General features: G+C 43.3%; 1 protein-coding gene across 4 annotated transcripts in view; it reads left to right on the top strand.

Annotated features, from left to right (window-relative positions):
- Window positions 1-22068, top strand: part of KATNIP (katanin interacting protein) — a 465431-nt gene that overhangs the window by 300452 nt on the left and 142911 nt on the right. For all 4 annotated transcript variants that reach the window (XM_063934229.1, XM_063934228.1, XM_063934227.1 and 1 more), the window contains exons 16-19: window positions 7813-8526; window positions 9837-10045; window positions 19160-19235; window positions 20563-20740. In XM_063934229.1, the coding sequence (XP_063790299.1) occupies window positions 7813-8526; window positions 9837-10045; window positions 19160-19235; window positions 20563-20740 (1177 nt within the window). The remainder of the gene's footprint in view (window positions 1-7812; window positions 8527-9836; window positions 10046-19159; window positions 19236-20562; window positions 20741-22068) is intronic.

The following is a 22068-nucleotide window of genomic DNA, read 5'->3' on the forward strand; positions in this document are numbered from 1 at the left end:
TCTACATTCTCGTGCATAGTGTCCCGGTCTGTTACAGGAATAACAAGTTATTACAGTTGACTTACTTACAGGATTCGATGGTACATACGCAGGCTGCTTTGTGGTCAGCGCCTGTATACTTACTGACATCAACTTATCACTTTGCGACTCTCTGTGCCTGGTGATGTTTCTGTCGTGATCAATAGCAGCCTCTCTCAAAGTGGACACCGACAGACCTCGCCAACATGGTTGCGTGGTCTGTACCCTAGCTTTTAATGTTTCCTTTAAACCATCCATCAGTACAGATACTGCTACTTCTTGATGGTTTGGGTTGGTCCTAATGTCTTCTATACCAGTGTATTTTGCCATTTCTAATAGTGCCCGGTGAAAATATTCTGTTGCCGTTTCGGACTCCTTTTGCTTAATGGAAAATATTTTATTCCATTTAGCAACGGCTGGGAAATACTCTTTTAGCTGCAAATTTATCCTTTTTACATTATCCTTGTCGTACACATCTGTAAGCGGTACATCTTTATCTAGTCCACAATCAGTCAAGAATTGAACTGAGTCGACATTGGAAGGTAAGCAAGCTCTTAGCACTATCTGCCAATCCTTATTATTGGGCTCTAAAGTGTTTCCTAGATCCCTGATGTATTTTTGGCTTGCCACTAAATCTTTTCTGGGGTCTGGGAATTCAGACACTATAGTCCTCAATTCCATTCTAGTAAACGGGCAATACATGGCAATGTTCCTAACGGGTGTGGCTCCTGATGCATCTGTTTTCCCATTGGGAACTACTATCACCTTAACTGGATTAACTCTAACAACTTCATTCTGTGTAGATTCTACAGCTTGTGGTGAAATTGTTTCAGTGTAATGCATGGTGCCATACTTACCCGTTGACACGACCTCACCTATCCCTCCGCTAGGGGCCTTCACTAATCTCGTGAGAGGTGCAGTTCCTACTGTGGTTTCTGATATGGTGGCCGCTAGAGAGAGCGCTGAAATTGTTGTCGAATCGTCATCTTGATCACACTCCTGAGGAAAGTTCAAAACAGGGTACAACTTGCACGGGTTAATAATTGCCTGGGTTACTTGGTTAACATCATTGACATTTACAGGGTTACTAAGAGTTTGTGTTTTACAACCCAGTGCGTTTCTCTCCGCAATCAACTTCTCTCCTGCAATGTATGGTGGAGGAGGGGCTGTGGCTATCAGCTTCCTGACTGCCCCAGATCCCGCCGCCAGAGCCAAACCTCTCTGTATCTCACCTTCCTGCTGCCACAACTGTAAATAATCATGATGCTGAATTCGTCTCTTTGTTGATTTTATGAGACATATCCTCCTCCTTAAATTTTGTAACACTTCTGGACTGAAGCTACCTATTCTTGGGAATTTCTCCCTGTCTTGTACAGTCATTCTCTCCCATTCATCACATAAAACCTCTGTGTGACTTCCGTATTTTTCACACATGATGTATCTTGCCGACCCGACTGGTCGGTTCTCTGAATCAACCCGAACCGAGGTTGATCGCCCCCTACCTGAACAATTGGCCCCCATAATCTGCAGGTGTTGCTTACTACTCCTGTGATCTTTATATCACGGTCTTCAGCGAACCCTTACAGCAAACCAAATTATTCACAATAGGCCGGCGGTGGCGGTTTACCGAGTACCCCACTCACTCGCCCACCTCGACCAATACGACCTGATCACACCGATATGGTGCTGGCGTACTCGATACAGGGCCCCTATGGAACCTTCTGTTTACTGGAACATATGAGGGTTACCCGCAGGACACTTACTCTTTCCAGTAAAGGTGGGGTTGTTAGATAGTTCCTGAGTGACCAGCGAACTTCCCTTCCAAAAATAAAAAATTACACAAATCACGTCAGAATGTACAAATAGCGTTTGTGACCACTTTACTCTAATGGTATTAGGTCAGATTACTAACTACTGCACACAATTACGTGCGGTACAATCGTTCAGTACATAAGCACTACTTGTTATTGTACTGAAAGATCAATGGAATCGAAAATTTCGGCTGCGAATTCCTTCAGCATGAGCTTGTATGGCCTATATGGGTTCTGCACCAACACCCCTGGCGTTGTGCCTCTTGTACCTTTATAGCGGACCTCTTTGTCTATTTTACCTGTTACCTTATGACCTCCTGGTCTGTTACCTTATGACCTCCTGGTCTGTTACCTTATGGTCCGCTATACTCTAATGCTCAAATATTATTTAACCAGGAATGCCTCCCTAGCCACCGTATATGTCACTTACACGTATGTTCCTTGACGAGTACCCGACTTTCCTTTTGGTTCAACCTCTAAGTTATATAAACTTATGTGATAAAAACACACTCACTCAACACATGTACACTTTGTTTCTATATCTATTTCTGCGCAGAAATTGTCTTCAGCCCAGCTGTGTTACCAATTAGGAGCAGGATCTGTTAAACTAAATTTCAGATTTTTTTTCAAAAATAGATTTGCGTTATTTACCGCGTCGCGTTATCTACCGCTGTGCGTTATTTATCGCCTTTGCGTTAATTATCGCTTTGCGCTAAAATCCAACTTTTCGTGACTTGAGCTACGTGGGCGTAACCAGACGCTACGTTGCGTAATGTACGCTGCGTGCGTCTGCCTCTGGATTGCGTACGCTAGTCTTTGTTAGAGACACGTGTACGCAAAACAAAGATCCACCGTAACACAATTTCTACCTTTATCAATGTAGATGATCCCTGATCATCTACCGCACACCACACTGACTGCCTTATCTCCCAGACAAGCCGTGTGTTGGTCTATATTTTAACTATCACCTCTACTATGAAATAACAGCAAATCTCTTTTAGCACTTTCTATCAACTATAAAAATTGGCAAACAGGAATAGTGATATACGAAATTTGAAAAAGAAATGCAGATATATATGTATGCGTGCGTGTATACGCAAGACAGAAGAGAAATACAGTTTTAAGAGACACAAGCGTTTTGTTCTTACTTCCGGTTCCCGGATTCCTTCAGCACTCTTTATCTAAGCGAAGCAGACGCTTATCCCGTCAGCACTGCGAGACAACCTCCCACCCTTTGCTGGGGGATAATGTCTGCTGATCTACCTAGTGCAGATATGAGAAGGACAGGACGAGTCCCCAATTGACAATGTTAAATTCTTTTGTCGTATAAACAACCCTTAATGAAGTCTAAGAACACAGTACGCTGTTTACTTAAGAAGTACCGTAAGGGTACGCTAGTTGCGTAACGATCGCTCAGCCGTAGGCGAGACGCTCAAGCGTCACGTTCGCTCACGGCCCAGAGATCACAGGACAGCACGTTATTGGCTATGATTAGTGTAATGATTCGCTACGGCGTAGCGGACGCTCGAGACCACGAGGAGATCACCAGCGGCGCAGACGCTCACAACGCTATACCTTTATGACTAAACCTTTTATCAATGAAATACACAGAATACCTTAATGTGAATACAGGGTGTAAGTGCAACCTTGTGTAACCTGACTAACTACAAAGCTGCTTGAGCGTCACCGACGCTCAAGTGAACACAACACTATGAGAAAATACACAGATAACTGTTTAGGGTCCAAAGCCTATTATCTGTATTATAACTATTATACTTGCAAAAAGAATCACAGTACAAATGATACACTACAATATAACAGAGACTTCCTAACCAAATAACCATACAAGAAATACACTACAATACTATGCTGATCTAATACTATACAATACTAGTCAATGGGAGATACGAGAGAAAGAGAAGAGAGAGAGAGAGAGAGAGAGAAGGAGAGAGAGAGAGAGAGAGATTGGCTCACAGTAAGACAATATGATTACGGAGAGAAACTTACGCACAAGGGTAAACGATCGCATGCGCCTGGACATCCAGCACCCGATTTTCAGCAATGAGAACCGTTGAAGAGTGAGAGTTGGATGTGGTCGGCCTGCCTATTTATGCCCCACACACAATGCAATCTCATAGTCCCTACAATCCCATTGTCCATTGGACGAAGGAATTCGGCCCTGCATCATAACAAAAGGTCATAGGTTGATTCATACAGGTGGGCTGTGACGATTTCCAACAGCTCAGGTGGGTGGGGAACTAGGTTTCCCGCCGCATACCTGAGTATGAGTAAATAATAGAAATGGACATAAACTTCTTATGTCCATAACTATCCGCACGAGCGATTAATACGCTCCAAACCAACACCGGAATATTGCTATTTAAATACTCTTCCGATGGGTACCAAACACTACTGCATGACTCCTGTTAGACCCTTCCTACGATACAAAGAGGGATTCCTCAGCTCAGGGACATTCTATATTAACCAAACTTTCAGAATCTATCAAAGGGACCATGATCTACAAACTACATTAATTGTGAAAATATGTAACGAATGAGTCGCACGCTACGACTACATAAACTCTACCGTAAATACGCATACCGTGCGCCCGCGGGTGCACGCTATTGCGGGTATGCGCCTTCACGGGAGAGCGTACGCATGCGCAGCGCAGACCAGTGTGCGGTGCAAATATGGCAACGTGCATAGAAACATTTTTCTGACTTTGACACCCCCAATAGGCACCACTGCCTGGAAGCCCACCCCCTCACATTGGGATTAGGTTCCAGACTGTGCACTTGTATTATACATTATACATATGTTACTGCATAGGACTATGGTGTATTTTCTACAGTTCATTGCTGTTATTCATCTTGTACATTTTCATTCATGCACTAGCAGTATTTACTATATATTAATCAATGGGCCCAGCCCATACACACTCTAATGGTTACCAATGTTGTGGCTGGCCGCACCCCTTCTGGAGACTGTCCACACCCCTAAACATGGGCCCCTACCACCTTCATGCCCCAGTCCGACACTGCATGCACACCATTATGGCTAACTTGCAGTCATTAGGCCAAGTGTGTCTAGCAGGTATATTTACTAAAAGTTGATTTTTTTATCAATTTTGTATTTCAGGGTCTAATCACACATTTAGTTAACATATGATTTTTGACATTGTTTAAAAAAAAAAAAAAATCGAAAATCATCTACTAGTACTGTAAATGTGGAATTTAGACCATGAAATACAAAATCGACCAAACACTTACCTAAAATCGAACCAGAACGACTTTTCGTAAATACAGGTTGAGTATCCCTTATCCAAAAGGCTTGGGACCAGAGGTATTTTGGATATCGGATTTTTCCGTATTTTGGAATAATTGTATACCATAATGAGATATCATGGCGATAGGACCCAAGTCTAAGCACAGAATGCATTGATGTTTCATATACACCATCTACACACAGCCTGAAGGTAATTTTAGCCAATATTTTTTATAACTTTGTGCATTAAACAAAGTGTGTCTACAGTCACACAATTCATTTATGTTTCATATACACCTTATACACACAGTCTGAAGGTCATTTAATACAATATTTTTAATCACTTTGTGTATTAAACAAAGTTTGAGTACATTGAGCCACAGAAAACAAAGATTTCACTATCTCCCTCTCACTCAAAAAAGTCCGTATTTCGGAATATTTGTATATGGGATACTCAACCTGTATATCCCTAAATCCCACATTTACTAAGAGATTACTTTTTGACTTGTTTTTTTTAAAAGCATGTCAAAAATCATCTGTTAGTAAAAGTGTTATTTAAATCCTGAAATGCAAAATCGATCAAAAATTGACCAAACATCAATCAAGAATCTACAAAAATTGACCCAAATCAACTTTTAAGGTGCCCACACATGGTAAGATTTTTTTAAACAATGAGGACGTTTCTGACCGATCGAAACGACACGTTGTTTAAAAACGATTCATGTGTGGGCATGTAAATGATGTGATACGCGCACCCTTGGATCGATTTGTCGCCTCCTCAGATCTCTTAAACATGCAGAAAGATCTGGGGAGGTGGCAAATGATGCCATGCATTGCCGAAAGCGGTGTGTGTGCACTTGCCGATGCCGACACCCCACCAGGTCCCATCGCTCCCAACGTGTTGCTGGAGGACACATCGCTCCGTTTGTGAGGGTCTTTAGTAAATATAACCCTAGGTCCCTTTTAAATGGAGACATATTTGTAAGTTTATATTTGATGATTTGCATATTGGTTGGAGATTGGGCCTTTCCAGTTCTCTACCTCATCATAACACAGTAGTCCATCACCATATTTGGACCCATATCTGCTATACATCCTGCAGTTTCCCTCGTGCAGAGAAAGTTTACATAGAAGGATCAATGTGCCACCATTTAGGAAAATATAAAAAACGTTTAATATACCCCAAATATATAACACAAGGTACTGACTACCTGTAGCTTTCATTCATACATTATGCAACAATGTTCTTGGCTGTTTTGAGTATTGAATACAATTCACTACATAAAGTACATAGTTTTATTAACTTAGACAATAAAGCTATATCCAAACCTGCACAGTATTCACTCATAGGCAGTGCGCCATGATTATGTCTGGATGACTGAAGAACAATCTTTGATCTGCAGAGATCACATGATCTCAGAAAGTGAATTATGATAAAAGAGCTGGCAAGCAGCTGCAGTCTTTATCTAGTCTGTGACTATTGCAGTGTCATCAAATGTATTATTTCACTGGTCCTTGCTTCGATTGCCACCAAGGTAGACTTAGGTTATCATGCATTATAACTATATGCACTATACCTCCCAACATGACCCTCTCCAGGAGGGACAGAATGCTCTGCTCCTATGATTGCTATCACCTGGGGTTAATCACCTTTCTTATCAATTAACCTGTTCAAAACAGAGGTGTCAGCAATCATAAATTAAGAGAAAAGCCCAGAAACAGAGCATTATGTCCCTCCCGGAGGGGGTCATGTTGGAAGGTATGCGATGCACTAATTGAAAGACCATATCAATATTTCCAAATGTCCGTTACATTTATCATTGCAAATCATATCTGCACTAAACACTGTCTGAATTTTTGACTTTCATATTCTGAGACCTCCATAAAAGGACTGAGAAGGTGTGGGATAGATATGTAAATTGCAGAAGTAAGTTAATCTTCCTTGAGTGCACTCAACACTAACAGTAAATACTATACTGTTTCCAGCACTCTAAATCCTTAGAAAGAGCTGAAACAACTTCTAATGGCCCTTCAACAAATTGCACGCAGCAGTCATTGAATAAAGCTCAAGCTATACAACTAAATCCTCCTGATTCTTAGAGATAATGAGACTTTAGGATAAGAGATTTATGTTCCCTTATGTTTCCTATTTGTTTATTTTCATCCCGAATCTATATAACTTCCCAACCAAGCATTGATATTAAAGAAATCAAAGTACCAGTATTATTTGGAGTATATTTTTGGACAATTTTTTTGAGAAACAAAGCTGCCTTGTGTCTAGTCTCGCCCACTTTACAGTAAACTCATTAATGATAGCTGCCAAGGGCTATATGGGCATTGCAGAAAGTAGAGATAACCCTTATCTGTACCATAAAATATTGAAAATGACTGAGAAAGATCCCATTGGCTATTTTAATTCTTCCTGTTGGTGGGGAGCGTGATAATCCCACCTGTGCCTTATTTACACAGTAAGAAATGGCCTAATTACAGCAAATAATCCCCTTTGGTCTTGATTTGTGCAACTACATGTACTGTAGCTGATCACCAAAGTATCTGAGTTTGTAGATCAACATGTGCGTGTACACAGGAGTTCCTTGTTAAGTACATAGTAGGCTCTTCTGTGTTCTTTTACATTTTTGTGGGTATTCTGCATATCATGTGCTGGGTCACATGCTTAGTTGACAAAAGAAAACTTTCTAAATATATCTTTTACTTGTAGGTAATCAAGGAACCACACAAACCAGACCAAGGTGGGTCTGTAATCAAGAAAATAAACTGATGGAATCATGGACTTCTTTGCGGAAATTCAATCAGTCTCACCGAGGTCGAATATCTAACATGGAATTTGAAGGAGATATTTTTGATGAGTTTATGCAACAGCAAAAAACAGGAAAACAAAGTGTAACAGCAAGAAAATGCTGTGAGCTGCCTAATGCAGGAGATGTAAACATGGTAGAAAATGACAAAGATGATGGCAATGACTTTGAGATACCAGTTTTGCCATACGGGCAACATCTGTGTTTTAAAATAGCATCTACTTGGGGTGACAGGCACTACGTTGGCCTGAATGGAATAGAAATCTTTTCGTCTACTGGCAACCCAGTTCAAATAGCGAAGATTGAAGCAGATCCTCCAAATATAAATGTCTTGCCAGCATATGGCAAAGACCCTAGAGTTGTGACAAATCTCATTGATGGCGTAAACAAGACTCAGGATGATATGCATCTCTGGCTTGCACCATTTACTCCTGGAATTATTCACTTTATTTACTTAGATTTTACATATCCTTGTAAGGTGGCCATGATTAGAATTTGGAATTATAATAAATCTAGAATACATTCATTTCGTGGCATAAAAGACATTGAAATAGTTTTAGATGACACTGCAATCTTCAAAGGAGAAATTGCTAAGGCTTCTGGTACACTTTCTGGAGGTATGGAGATGTTTTCTTATTTTCCCTCTGAACGGCATTCCTTGCCATGTTTTTCTTTTTATGTAAAATTGCAGATAATGCAAATAGGAAAATGTATTATTTTACATTCACATATTCCCATTATCTTATTCAGAAATCTGTCTCCTCTTTTTGTCTCTTTTTTTTTACTGATGATCTTTAATTTAAATAAGCTTTATTAGCAGGATAAAAATAACATTACCAAAGCATACAAGGGCAGAGGTTGCTGTATATATTGCAGTGTGTGACTAATTACAGAAATTTACCTCAAAATATATTCTGTTCATGGCAGAGTTCAATACTCAGATATACAGTATGTATTTGTCATCCACAGAGATGAACTGGATAGGTTTATTAGTCAAGGTCTATAATAGATCTTGCAATATCATTGCATTGCATTCCTTTATTGACAGCATCTGAGCAAAGTGGAGTATGTCAAAGGTCCGTACACATTAGACGATGTCGCTCTATGAGTGACATCGTCTAATGTTTCCCCTCCCGGGCCGGCCGGTCGGCAGCCGACTGTACACACTGAGCGATATGACCGCTCATATCGCTCATTGACGTCACGCCTCCGCTAGCCATGCATGCAGGTCCTGGACGACAGTCCAGATCCTGCATGCATGCACTGCCAACAACGACGATCGTTGCCGACCCGTGGGGCCTCGCATCGGTCGTCGCTGGGGGCATACACACTTGCCGATAAAATATTATCGGCAAGTGTGTATGGGCCTTTAGCTTATGGGTGGAAGGATATGTATTGTTTTGTTGTACGGTCACAATCAGTCAGAATAGTCAGGAATTATGAAGACTAAAGCCGGGTACACATTGGGCGATCTCTCCTAGTTAGCAATCAGCACTATATCGTTTATTGCTAATTAGGGGAGATCGCCAGTGTATACATACTGAACGATATCAATGACCAATATTGTTCAGTGACGTCATCCCCCGCACTCTCGAACATGCAGTTTAACAATATAGTTAACATTGAGCTACATGTTCGATAGGTCATGGATGAACGAGAATGACCTGCGGGTGCGCGCATCGTTCAGGCATACACACTAGACGATATGAACAATAGATCTTGCAAAAAAGATTGTTATTGTTCATATCGTCCTGTGTTGTCACCCAGTGTATACGTGGCTTATCTAAGCAACATTTGTCTATTCACCAATATAATTCTGTGGCATTTTAAATTGGATATCTTGTATGTGGATTTGTCCAGTACTGAATTTTACAATTCTTGCTGTTGTATGGATCATTTAGATCAATTCTTTTATTGAATTTCTTAGTTGCAGAACAGTTTGGCGATACAATTTTGTTTACAACTGATGATGACATACTGCAGGCAATGTCTGTTTATGATGAAACATTTGATGAGGAGTTTGAGAGCACAGATCTTCAAATAGATGACGAAAACTTCAATATCCGCCCAAGGACGGCAGACGGTGGCGATGAGGAAAGGCCTTTCACACAGGCAGGCTCCAGTGAGAAACTGCCGGTAATAAAATACAAATAGTAGTTTCCCACCATAAAGTGCTGAGGAAAGGATGTGCTTGGAGAAACTGTGAGAAGCATAATAGTAAATCATTTTGTACTGATAATTATCCAAAATAACCATTTAAATAAGCAGTGTCTGCAGATGGTCCAGTATATAGAAACTAGTCAGTGTACAGATGTGTCCTCATACGTCTTGCCTCAATACGCCACATAGCGGGAGATGCCTGGCGTGAGTGAGATGACAGATCCCTTGCAACTCCATTAGACTCTGCTTATTAAAATTATATGCAGCATGCCTATATTTTCTGTGCGTCTGCAGCTGTACCTGCATATAAAATAGTACGTTACAGTGTTTTCTAGGAAAACACTGTTATGTAGCATTTCATATGCAGATACAGCTGCAGTCACACTCCAAACATAGGCATGCTGCATATCATTTAAAAAAGCATAAGCTGCTTGTGCGTCCTATTCACATTGATATGCAAATAAGACGCATTTTAATGTCAAAAGTTGTGCGTAAGGACTCATTGCATTACCGAGTCACACCACATCATGGCTGTTGTTAACGTGCAAGAAGGCTAGATGTAAGTGGACACATCTGTATACAGATATTCCCTCATACATCTTTGCTGCAGTCACGCCAAACAGCCCCTTTTAGCACGCCAGGTTGCGTGAGAATCTTCAAGTGTCAGGCGTCTTTTTTGCTTCTTTGCCTAAAATGCCTTCTTATTTGCAAATGTGACAATGTGACTAGGAGGCATGAAAAGTCTGTTCTTATTCATTTGCTATATGACTGAGTCTCCTAATCTGTACACGATTGCGTTGTGACTAAAGGCCCGTACACATTGGTCGATATATCGGCCGTTCTCTTGAACGGCCGATACATCGCGGGACCGTCGGCCAGTGTGTACGGGCGATACGTCTGTGAACTCCGTCGTTCACAGACGTATCGCGTCGGCTGCGCAGCACAGCCGACGGCCAATATATCTAACGATATATTGGCGCGTCGCTGTGTGTGTACGGGGCGGTCGTCCGACCGCCCGTACACATGCTGCGGCGGCCGGCGGTGATTGACAGGTGAACTGGGCGGGCGCCCGCCCGCCCAGTTCATGACGTCAGTCCCCCGACGGATTGGGCAGTGTGTATGCATAGCACACTGCCCGATCCATACATAGATAGATATATCTGCAGATCAATTGATCTGCAGATATATCTACTAGTGTGTACCCACCTTAAGACACATTTTACACAAAAAAAAAGATACCCGGCATTAGCAGGGTTGCACGGAACCTGATGGCTCACTCACGCCGTCTCATGCTGCATGGTGTATTTAGGGACACGTCTGTACAACCGTATGTTCCACTGAGTACAGGATTTAAGATATGTGTTGTCTTTTGTTTATACAACATAGCATTAATTCAGGGTGTGATCTCAGACATCTGAACACGAAACCTAAAATATTAGTTGATATAATTTAACAAAGGTTTTTCAGGAGATGTGTTTTGTGTTATTGTGTAACTTTTGTCATCAGTTATCTGTTTAGGAGCTATTTTGTGAATATTAATTGTATCACTTGCACAAAGTACTCATAATTGTCGTAATATATGATATAGGAAAATAAAATAACAGCATTGATAGTTACTAAAAAGAACTTCCAATAATAAAGTGAGATGCAAGTCACCATTTTCATATAATGAAAACGTTTAGCCATAACCTGACCAGATTCCAAGACTGCTCCTAATGTGATCTGATTTGGGAACATTTATGTGTTAGTATATATTTGTATATTTGACATAATCGGTGGGAAGTAATGGAGTCCGAGATCGCCGGAGGTGGTTAGATCTCGGACTCTATTGCATCCCGCAAAGTGTGTGTACATATAAGCTACACTATATGCACAAAGGTAAGAGTATATACTGGCGCCGGCTGAGTTTCAATTAATGAACGGATAAGCGTATTTGTAAAAACCAAATTCATCAATTTATTACAATATGTACAGTACAGTGGACTTAAAAAGATTTGAGAGTCTCTCAAGTAGGCAAGTAGGACCACTTCTATCCCCATTAAAGCAAATGATACTTATTTCCGACTAGGGCTCATTCCTCCGAATAGTCCTCAAAGCAATTAAATTGTGGATATTACCCGGTTTCTTAGTACAAAGTCCCCTTGGTTCTCCAATTGCAAACCGAGATCCAGTAGCAGCAGGGGTGTATGTCCAGGGTGTCCAGATGATAGCACTTAGGAGGATCCTGCAGGAGTGTGTGAGTCCAATTGTTGTCAGATAAATGAGTGGCAGGTAGAAGGGATGTCTGTGGTCATAGAATAAAAGCTCGACGCGTATCGCTGGTCTTAGTTGCTGCCAGCTTCCTCAGGAGCATACACCCCTGCTGCTACTTGCCTACTTGAGAGACTCTCAAATCTTTTTAAGTCCACTGTACTGAAGCTTTTTTAACAGTCATTTATATGGTTAAATTTTTCCAGTACATATTGTAATAAATTGATGAATTTGGTTTTTACAAATACGCTTATCTGTTCATTAATTGAAACTCAGCCGGCGCCAGTATATACTCTTACCCTAGATCCACTTTTTTCAGGGACTAACCATCCCTATACCGGCAGCCGTTGACAGCGCACTCACCTCTGTAATTTTGTATATGCACAAAAGTATTTGGACGCCTGACCATTCCACCAACAGGGGCTGTATTGACATTGTGTTCAAATACATATACTTTAATATGGAGTTGGTCCCCCTTTTGCTACTATAACAGCTTCCACTCTTCTTGGAAGGCTTCCCACAAGATTTTGTAGTATTTCTGTGGGAATTTTTGCCCATTCATTCTGTAGAGCATTTATGAGATCAGGCACTGATGTTGGACGAGAAGGCCTAGTTCACAATCTCCATTCTAGTTAATCCCGAAGGTGCTCAATGGGGTTGAGGTCAGGGCTGTGTGCAGGACAGTCAAGTTCTTCCACACCGAAGTCGTCAAACCATGTCTTTATAGTCCTTGCTTTGTGCACTGGAGCACAGCCATGTTGGAATAGAAGAGGGCCTTCCCCAAACTGTTGTCACAATGTTGGAAGCATAGCATTGTCCAAAATGTATTGGTATGCTAAAGCATTAAGATTGCCCGTCACTGGAGATAAGGGGCCTAGCCCAAAGCCTGAAAAACAGCCCCATACCTTTATCCCTCCTCCACCAAACCTCACAGTTGGCACAATGCAGTCAGGCAGGTGACATTCTCCCAGCAACCGCCAAACCCAGACTCGCCTATCTGACTGCCATCAGAGAAGCGTGATTCGTCAATCCACAGAACATGTTTCCACTGCTCTGTAGTCTAGTGTCATGTGCTTTACACCGCTCCATCCGATGCTTGGTATTGGACTTGGCTTGACCATGGAAACCCATTCCATTAAGCAACCGTCACACAGTTTTTCTGCTTACATTAATGCCAGAGGAAGTTCGGAACTCTTCATCTATGGAATCAGCCGAGCTGTTGCTACTTTTACGTACCATGGCCCTCATTCCAAGTTGTTCGCTCGCTAGCTGCTTTTAGCAGCCGTGCAAACGCTAAGCCGCCGCCCTCTGGGAGTGTATCTTAGCTTAGCAGAAGTGCAAACGAAAGGATGGCAGCGCTGCTACAAAAAAAGATTGTGCAGTTTCTGAGCAGCTCCAGACCTACTCCTAGCTTGCGATCACTTCAGACTATTTAGTTCCTGTTTTGACGTCCCGAACACACGCTGCGTTCGGCCAGCCACGCCTGCGTTTCCCCAGACACGCCTGCGTTTGTATGTGACACGCCTGCATTTTTACACACACTCCCCAAAAACGGTCAGATACCTCCCAGAAACACCCACTTCCTGTCAATCACTCTGCGGCCAGCAATGCGATTGAAAAGCGGCGCTAGACCTTGTGAGAAACTGCATCGGCTGTTGTGAAAGTACGTTGCACGTGCGCATTGCGCCGCATACGCATGCGCAGAATTGCCGATTTTTTGCCTGATTGCTGCACAGCAACCGAAAACAGCTAGCGAACAACTCTGAATGACCACCCGTGTTCCTTAGCAGTCGTTGACCCTGCTCTGTGATGTTACATGGTGTTCCACTTCATGGCTGAGTTGCTGTTGTTCCTAAACGCTTCCAAACCCTAATGATATCACTTACAGATGACCGTGGAATATCCAGCAGGAATGATATTTCACGAACCGTCTTATTGCAAAGGGTAGCATCCTACCATGCTTGAAATCACTGAGCTCTTCAGAACGACCCATTTTGTATTACAAATGTTTGAAAATGGAGACAGCATGGCTAGGTGCTTGATTTTATACACCTGTGGCAATGGGTCTGATTGAAGCACCTAAATTTAATAATAAACATGTGTGACCAAATACTTTTGTCCATATAGTGTATGTACTCTTACACATAGTAACCCTCTTAAATTCTTTTATATATTCCATCTTCCTACTCGTTACGAGACATGTCGTCCTACAGTATTCTGTGAACATTTAATTCTCAGATTTATTGTTGACAGTGACAGTTGGACCATAGCCTTTAAGGTTTCACCTTGCGTAGGTCTAGAGCGATGTATGGCTGTCACATGTTATCACTAAAGGCCCATACAAACTAGTGGGTATATTTACTAAGGTTCCGATTTTTTCCGAGTTTGCATCTCAGGAATTTACTAAACACAAATCTCGCAAGTGTTGGGGCTATTCGTATTGTTTTTCCTGGCTGAGTTCACAAATACGAATGAATACACCAGGCATTTTCAACCACGGTCCTCAAGGCACACTAACAGGGCAGGTTTTAGTGATATCCAGGCTGCAGCACAGATGGTTAAATCAAAATAACTGAGCTACTAATTAAGTCACCTGTGCTGGAGCCTGGATATCACTAAAACCTGCACTGTTGGTGTGACTTGAGGACCGTGGTTGGGAATGCCTGGAATAGACCATCGAAGTTAATTGGGGTCACCCACAACAGTGACCCCAATTAACCTTGCGGTTAGCCGCAGACCGCAAAGTTCCCATCATAGGCCAGAATGGAGCTGTGCTGAGCTCTATTTAAGTTGCTGCGCTCTGCCTGATTAACAGGCCAGGTGCGCACAGCCAATCAAGAGAGCGCTATGACGTGGCGCTCCCTGATTGGCTGGCAGGATCTCCAGTGACAGCAGTCACAGGGGGTCCCGGCATTCAGGGCAAGGGGATCCATGTGTAAACATGGATCCCCTTAAGTTGCGTGATTCGGGATTTCGGTTTGTTTTTTTATTTAACCCTGTGGATGCTACATGTACAGAAGAGGACCGAACTTCACCGGATAATAGGTGAGTATTTTGGGCATGTTTTTAACAGGTACCCTGTGGATTCTACATTGACAAGGGGATTGAGGGTCTCCGTGGGACACTAGGTAAGTATGTATGAGTGTGCATGTATGTTAATTAAAGTTATACTGTCACGGTGTGTGTGTGTATTGTTTTTATTTGGGTATTTCTTTTGTTGTAGAACTACAGGTACCAGCGGGCCCATTATTTCCCCGCATGCTGGTACTTGTGGTTCTCCAAGTACCAGCAAGCGGGGAGGCTTGCTGGGACTTGTAGTTCTACAATAAAAGACAATATTCTTTTTTTACACAACAAAGGCTATCAGCCCCCATCCACCGCCCAGGGATGGGGGGGGACAGCCTCGGGCTTCACCACTGGTCCTTGGGTGCCTAGAGGGGGGGACCCCTTGGTTTAAGGGGTCCCCACTCCAGGGAACCCCCGGCCAGGGGTGACTAGATGGGGGGGTAATGCCACGGCCGCAGGGACCAGTATAGAAGTGTCCCCAGGCTGTGGTATTATCTCTCTGGCTAGTGGAGCCCATGCTGGTTTTAAAAATATGGAGGACACCTACGTCTTTTGTCCCCTGTACTTTTGGAACCAGGGCCGGCCCAAGAGCCCGGTGCTGGTTGTCTAAATATGAGGGACCCCAGGCAATTTTTCCCTGGTATTTAAACAACCAGGGCCAGCTCAAAGAGCCCGAGGCTGGTTATGCTTAGGAGGTGGGACCGCACGCAATTTTTATTTTTATTTTAACTGTTTAAATAATTCTCATACTGTACACAATGAAGCCCTGCACGGATCTCACTGATTCGGCTCGGCTTCATTGTGTTATGTCCAGCAGTGTTTTACTAATCACTCCCATAAAACACTGCCCGACAATACGAATAACATCGACATCGGAAAATACGAAAAACGAAAACTCGTCAGTTTAGTAAATTACCGAAAATGATTTTAAAAAGTTGCAGAAAAATACAACCGATAAAATTAGAGTTTAAACTCCCACCAATTCGGCAGAAACACGAATCTTAGTGAATAAACCCCTAGGAGATTTTCGTTATAAAAGACTTTGACAACATCTCTGAAATATATATCTTTCACCCAAAGTAGTGCATACACACTGAACTATTTTCCCAAAGAGCAAGAGATTTTCAGGAGGCGAAAGACTTTGCTGAAAATCTTTCATTAGAAAGGCTATTTACATAATGGGCTGGGTTTGAATTTCAGGGGCGGGAGCATGGGCCATTTTACGACTCTGCTGCCGTAATGTGTAAAAAGGGGGACTACAGATGGAGCCGCGCTCTTCTGAGGCGGCTCGATCGCATTTGTGCACTCCCGGCGTGACTAGGCGATCCGTCCACCTAGCCCCACCGGGAGTGCACAGAGACGCTCCCCCATTCTAGTGAATGGGGCGCGTCTCCATCACGGACGCGTGGATGGATACACTCTCCCATTCTAGTGAATGGGGCGCGCATGTGCCCCGACGGAGACGCTTTCGGCGATAGGTGCGCCTAGGCACAGACGGAGCCACAATTAGCATGGCTCCAACTGTACAGCCATAATGTGTAAAAAGAGGGACTCTGCTGCCGTAATGTGTAAAAAGAGGGACTATATAAACATTGGTGCCCAGTGGTGCCAGCAATATATACATGGGGGACAGCCATAATGAACATTGGTGGCAGTGGACTCACTGTAATGACTGCCTCTGCATGTGATGTGATGATTGAGATCTATTCTCCGCTGCTGCTGCTCCATGAAGCCACTTGTGGAGAGAGCGTGGAGTGAGCAGGGCTGGTCCGGCAGCTGCTGCTGCTCTGTGAGTGGTTTGGGGAGGGAGCGGGACGTGGACGGAGTTCATCCATCATCGCTCGGCGCGTACACACTGAGCTATGATGTATGAACAAGGAGCGAGGTGGGCAAAACATTGTCTGCAAAACAAACGATTGGCCACCTCGCTGACGATGATGCGGGAGCGTGCATCAGCGCTAATCACTCATCGTCCGCCCATACACACCAGTAGATTTTGAGCTCGAAGCAGCTCAAACCGCCAAAAGTGAGCTGCTTTGAGCTCAAAATATTCTAGTGTGTATGGGCCTTAAGAGTTCAGAGTTATCCTTACACAAGTGCTCTGTCCACTCATACAGTAGATAGTTTATGGGCCCTACACACTGATAGATCCGCCGCCGAGCTGCCCGACGGCGGATATGGCCGACGGGCGACCCGGTGGCGGGGGGACAGTGATGGGGGGAGTGAAGTTTCTTCACTCCCCCTGTCACCCGGCTCCATAGCAGTGCAGTCAAATATGGACGATCTCGTCCATATTGGCCTGCATGCACAAGCGACGGGGCACCAGCGATGAACGAGCGCGGGGCCGCGCATCGTTCATCGCTGGTACCTCCACACTGAAAGATATGAACAGTATCTCGTTCATTAATGAACGAGATCGTTCATATCTTTCAGTATTATCTGCCAGTGTGTAGGGCCCATAACTCACTTGTTTTATAATCTGATATTTATGTTTCCTTGACTTTCTCTGACACAAGTGCTGATACCTCCTTTGAATTCTGCAGGCAGCTTTCAAATAGTGTACCTACAGTACGTCTACAATACCTTCATTAGTAAATGCAGGCAAATAAAGTGCCTATGTGAAAGCTGCCTAATGAAGGCTGGTGCTTTTAAGGTCTAATAAAAAATATCATTGGATTATTTTCAGCAAAGCAACCCATTATGTTAATAGTTATTTAGATTTAATTCAAATGTATTATTTTATGTAGATTTAAGTTATACTTAGAGGATAAGAGGTTAGAGTTTCTTCAGACAACATATTTTTCAGTAACTACAGCTGTACTGTTTTCAAGTTTTGTCCTTTCTAAATGTAAATAACAGATTCACCTTTTGAAACATGATTGGAATTGTTCCCAAATCCAATGTATCAAAGCAATTATAAAAGGTTACAGAAATGAAGCTTTTAAATATAAGATTGCTGCACTTTCACGTGTGAAAACTCTGCATGTATATCATAAAATGTATTTATTTGAAGTAGTCTGCATGCTAATTTTATTTCTTCTGCAATGTTTTTATGGCACAAGTCATCCCTGCAAACTAGCTATTATAAGAGCTGCTTGCCAAGTTCTTTATCTTTTTGATATGCAAATGTCTCTCAAGTATTTCTACAGTTGTACCAATGCGTGCCAGCTGTCTTTTTGTTTGAAATGGGGTCACAGTGAAAGAAGCAGAGGCAGCAACTCAATACCCTTTTTATTTTAAATATGGCGTACAAATGTTAGGTTCTGTTTTTTCCATTGTTTTAGTTTATACCATCATTCCATATTTTTACAATGGTTTTTAATTTATACATATACTGTAGATCTAGCTATTACCAATGAACATTACTCATTTGGATGCATTTTGAAAACTTTGGCTCAGGTAATTGTGCACAAAGTTGTAATCCATAACAACCAATCTTATTCTAACAGGTGTGGTATAGAATATATACAATGTCTAGGTCAACAGTCGACTTTGACAAAAGGTCAGCCTATAAATGGTCGACATGGACAAATGGATGACATGACCGACTGGTCAACACAAACATGGTCAACCTTTTGGCCATGTGGTGTTGACCTATTGGCTGAAAACCTAGACAGTGTAGATCTATAGTCCGGATCCTGTTTTTTTCACAGTTGTTTGTGAAGCAGTTTTATTAATGTCTCCAATCATGTCTTATTTGAATTTGATGTTTTTATCTCTATTTTCAGCATTGTATTGTGATTTGTTTTTTTTTTCCATGTTGTCTTTCCACAGATTTCTGATCAGAGATATCCAGCATGTTTTCCCTTGAATCTTGCCAATAATATGCCTGGTGTTTACGGTTGTAAATGTAAGTATATTGGATCATGGCGGAACTTATAAGTGGTGGGCCCAGGTACAAAAATATAATTTGGCCCCCCTCCTCCACCACAAACCAAATCCACAATATGCTACACAGCAGTGAGTGACAGGGAGAGGCATAGAGTGACACCGTAAGGAAGGGGAAGGCAGAGGGTGACAATGGAAGGCAAGGGGAGGCAGAGGGTGACAGCAGAGTGCAGAGGGTGACAAGGCGAGGCAGTGGATGACAGGAAGAGACAGGGAGTGATATGGGTCAATGAGCACAATGTCCTGTGCGGTGCGGTGAACAGGAGGAATGTACCTCGGTGGGGCCAAGGACGCAGCGGCCTCTGCTGTGACAGTGCCCCCCCCCCCCCCCCCCCCTTGTGCTTTCCTCAGTTTGGCATCAGTCAGGAAGACTGACAGTGTAATTTACACTGGTGTGGCTGCCTTTAATTCACAGATAGCGGTGAATCAGAAAAAATGTACAGTTGTATATTAATTAGAGGCAGTTAGTGGCTGTGATCATCAGCGCTGGTAGGAGGCAGACCTTCTCTATCTGTCACACACAAGATCAGTCAGTCCATTCATCTGACATTGCTTAAAATGCTCTGCAGGGGGGGCAGGGGATAACTCATTGCTGGTCTGGGCAGCAATTTCCCCATTAGTCCTCAGGGGCCCCAGTGGAATGAACCTGCTGCACCAACAGTAGTTCCACCTCTGTATTAGATATATACTGCATAGAAGTATATATGCAATTCAAAGTGACCATAACCCATGGGGCTTGCAAGATGAAACAGACATGCACCAAGATTGAGTGGCCACACCTCCTCCATGAGCAGCGAATAATCTCCAAGTGGCCCTATATTCCATTGGCCCGCACACTTCCATCTACTGTATAATGACAGAAGCTATTCAATGGTTTTTGGGCACCCATCATTTATCGCAGATTTTTAAAGTAGCGGTTTTGGTAGAGGTGTCACCATAGCTGGTGACACCCAGTGCATCATGGTAGTCTTATGTATGCCAAAGGGGAAGTGACCTCATACTCATGAAGCCACGCCTCCTGCTGTGTGACATTTTGGGGGCACAACCGCTTGTAATGCCCCCCACTCCAGGTATACTGTGGACTTGCCTAGCACTTCAGCAGCTGCTGGGCAGCACCCAGCCTTTCCCTGGCCTCTCTGCACTGTGTGGCTGCTCGGTGACACCATCCATATCTTGCTTTTGTTGCTTGTGTTGTATCCTACTGTTATAGAATTAAGGTTCATGTTGGGTACTTACAGTATGAATGAATTTAGACGTATGCTTAGAAGTGTATTTTTCTTGTTTTCTAGTTCTCCAGTTAAATTTTACAATGACATGGGGGGATCTGCATTACCTTGGCCTTACAGGGCTGGAAATTGTGGGACTAGACGGTGAAGCACTGCCTCTCACCTTGAATATTATATCGGCATCACCTCCAGATCTCAGTGTGCTTCCTGAGTACCAAGATGACAGCAGAACTTTAGATAAGTATGTACATACCCTCTGTAATCCTGCCATTCTATATCTTTATGTTATACTGTAGGTGCACATAGCAAATTGGCACAGGAGTGGCCATGTAGAACCAATTTTTAAATGGACTATCATGAGTATTTTATAAAATGTATATTATTTCTCTAGATACAAACTTTCACAAAATCTACATTTTCACTATTAATTGAATAAAGGTCACTACATGGCAGAGATGCAACTGCATCTCTGTAGCTCTTTTTCCTTAGCCTCAACAGCTTTTTATTGTACTGAAAAATAACAGGTAGCTGTACCATATTCAGTATGATATTCCTGCGGTCAGGAGACCGATGCCGGGATCCTGACAAGCTGGAATACCGGCGGCAAGCGCAGGGTGTCCCTTTGCGGACTCGCTGCGCTCACCGCGCTTCGGGCCCAGTGCCGACCTTTGGTGGCTACAGGGTTATATTCCCCCTCGGGTGGTGGCATGGACCACCATCCGAATCCTGATTCCAGCCAGCGGTCGGGATTCTGACTGCCGGTATTTCACCAGGTGTCAGGATTCTGGCGTCTATATCCTGAATGCCTCCCATCTGTACCATCACTAATTAGCTGATTTTTCTTAAGCTCGAAAGATCCTAGTTAATGATCATCGGGTGTATTACGATATACCGGCGCTCCCCGGCGCCAGTATGCAGAGCGCCGGGATCCCGACAGCTGGGATATCGAGTGCCTCCCAATGATCACATCACATATGGGTGTCGGGATGATCTGCAGTGCTTTCAGTATGGGCTTCATTTTTCATTTAGAGGGGTCACTCTCATTTAGCCGGGTGTTGTACAGGGGACTCAATGCTGTTTGGTTCCTTGTCATATCCTAGTAATTTCATTTATCTTACATCCTAGAGGATGCTGGGGTCCATTTTAGTAGCATGGGATATAGATGGTTCCGCAGGAGCCTTCGGCACTTTAAGAATTTTCAACAGTGTGAGCTGGCTCCTCCCTCTATGCCCCTCCTCCAGCTTCCCTGCTTCGTGGGACTTAGGGGGGGAAGTAGGAACCAACTTCTCAATTAGTTAATGCTTCTGCTTCCGCTGACAGGACACCATTAGCTCCTGAAGTGTACTGAACACAGCCCAAGCCTGGCCAGCGTTCACTCCCACAGCACTGCCGCCACTCCCTAACATAGCCAGAATTCAGAAGGCTGGTGAGTATATTACTGGAGTCCTGCAGAGAGGGGTCCTCCAGTCATCGTTGGCGGCAAAAAAGGTACAGCGCAGCGGCTGAAGCTGCGCGAGCATGTATCCCAAAACACACACAGGGTGCAGGGCGCGAAGGGGGGCACCCTGA

The sequence above is a fragment of the Pseudophryne corroboree genome, chromosome 7 (genome assembly GCF_028390025.1).
Source record: "Pseudophryne corroboree isolate aPseCor3 chromosome 7, aPseCor3.hap2, whole genome shotgun sequence".
Taxonomy (NCBI): Eukaryota; Metazoa; Chordata; class Amphibia; order Anura; family Myobatrachidae; genus Pseudophryne; species Pseudophryne corroboree.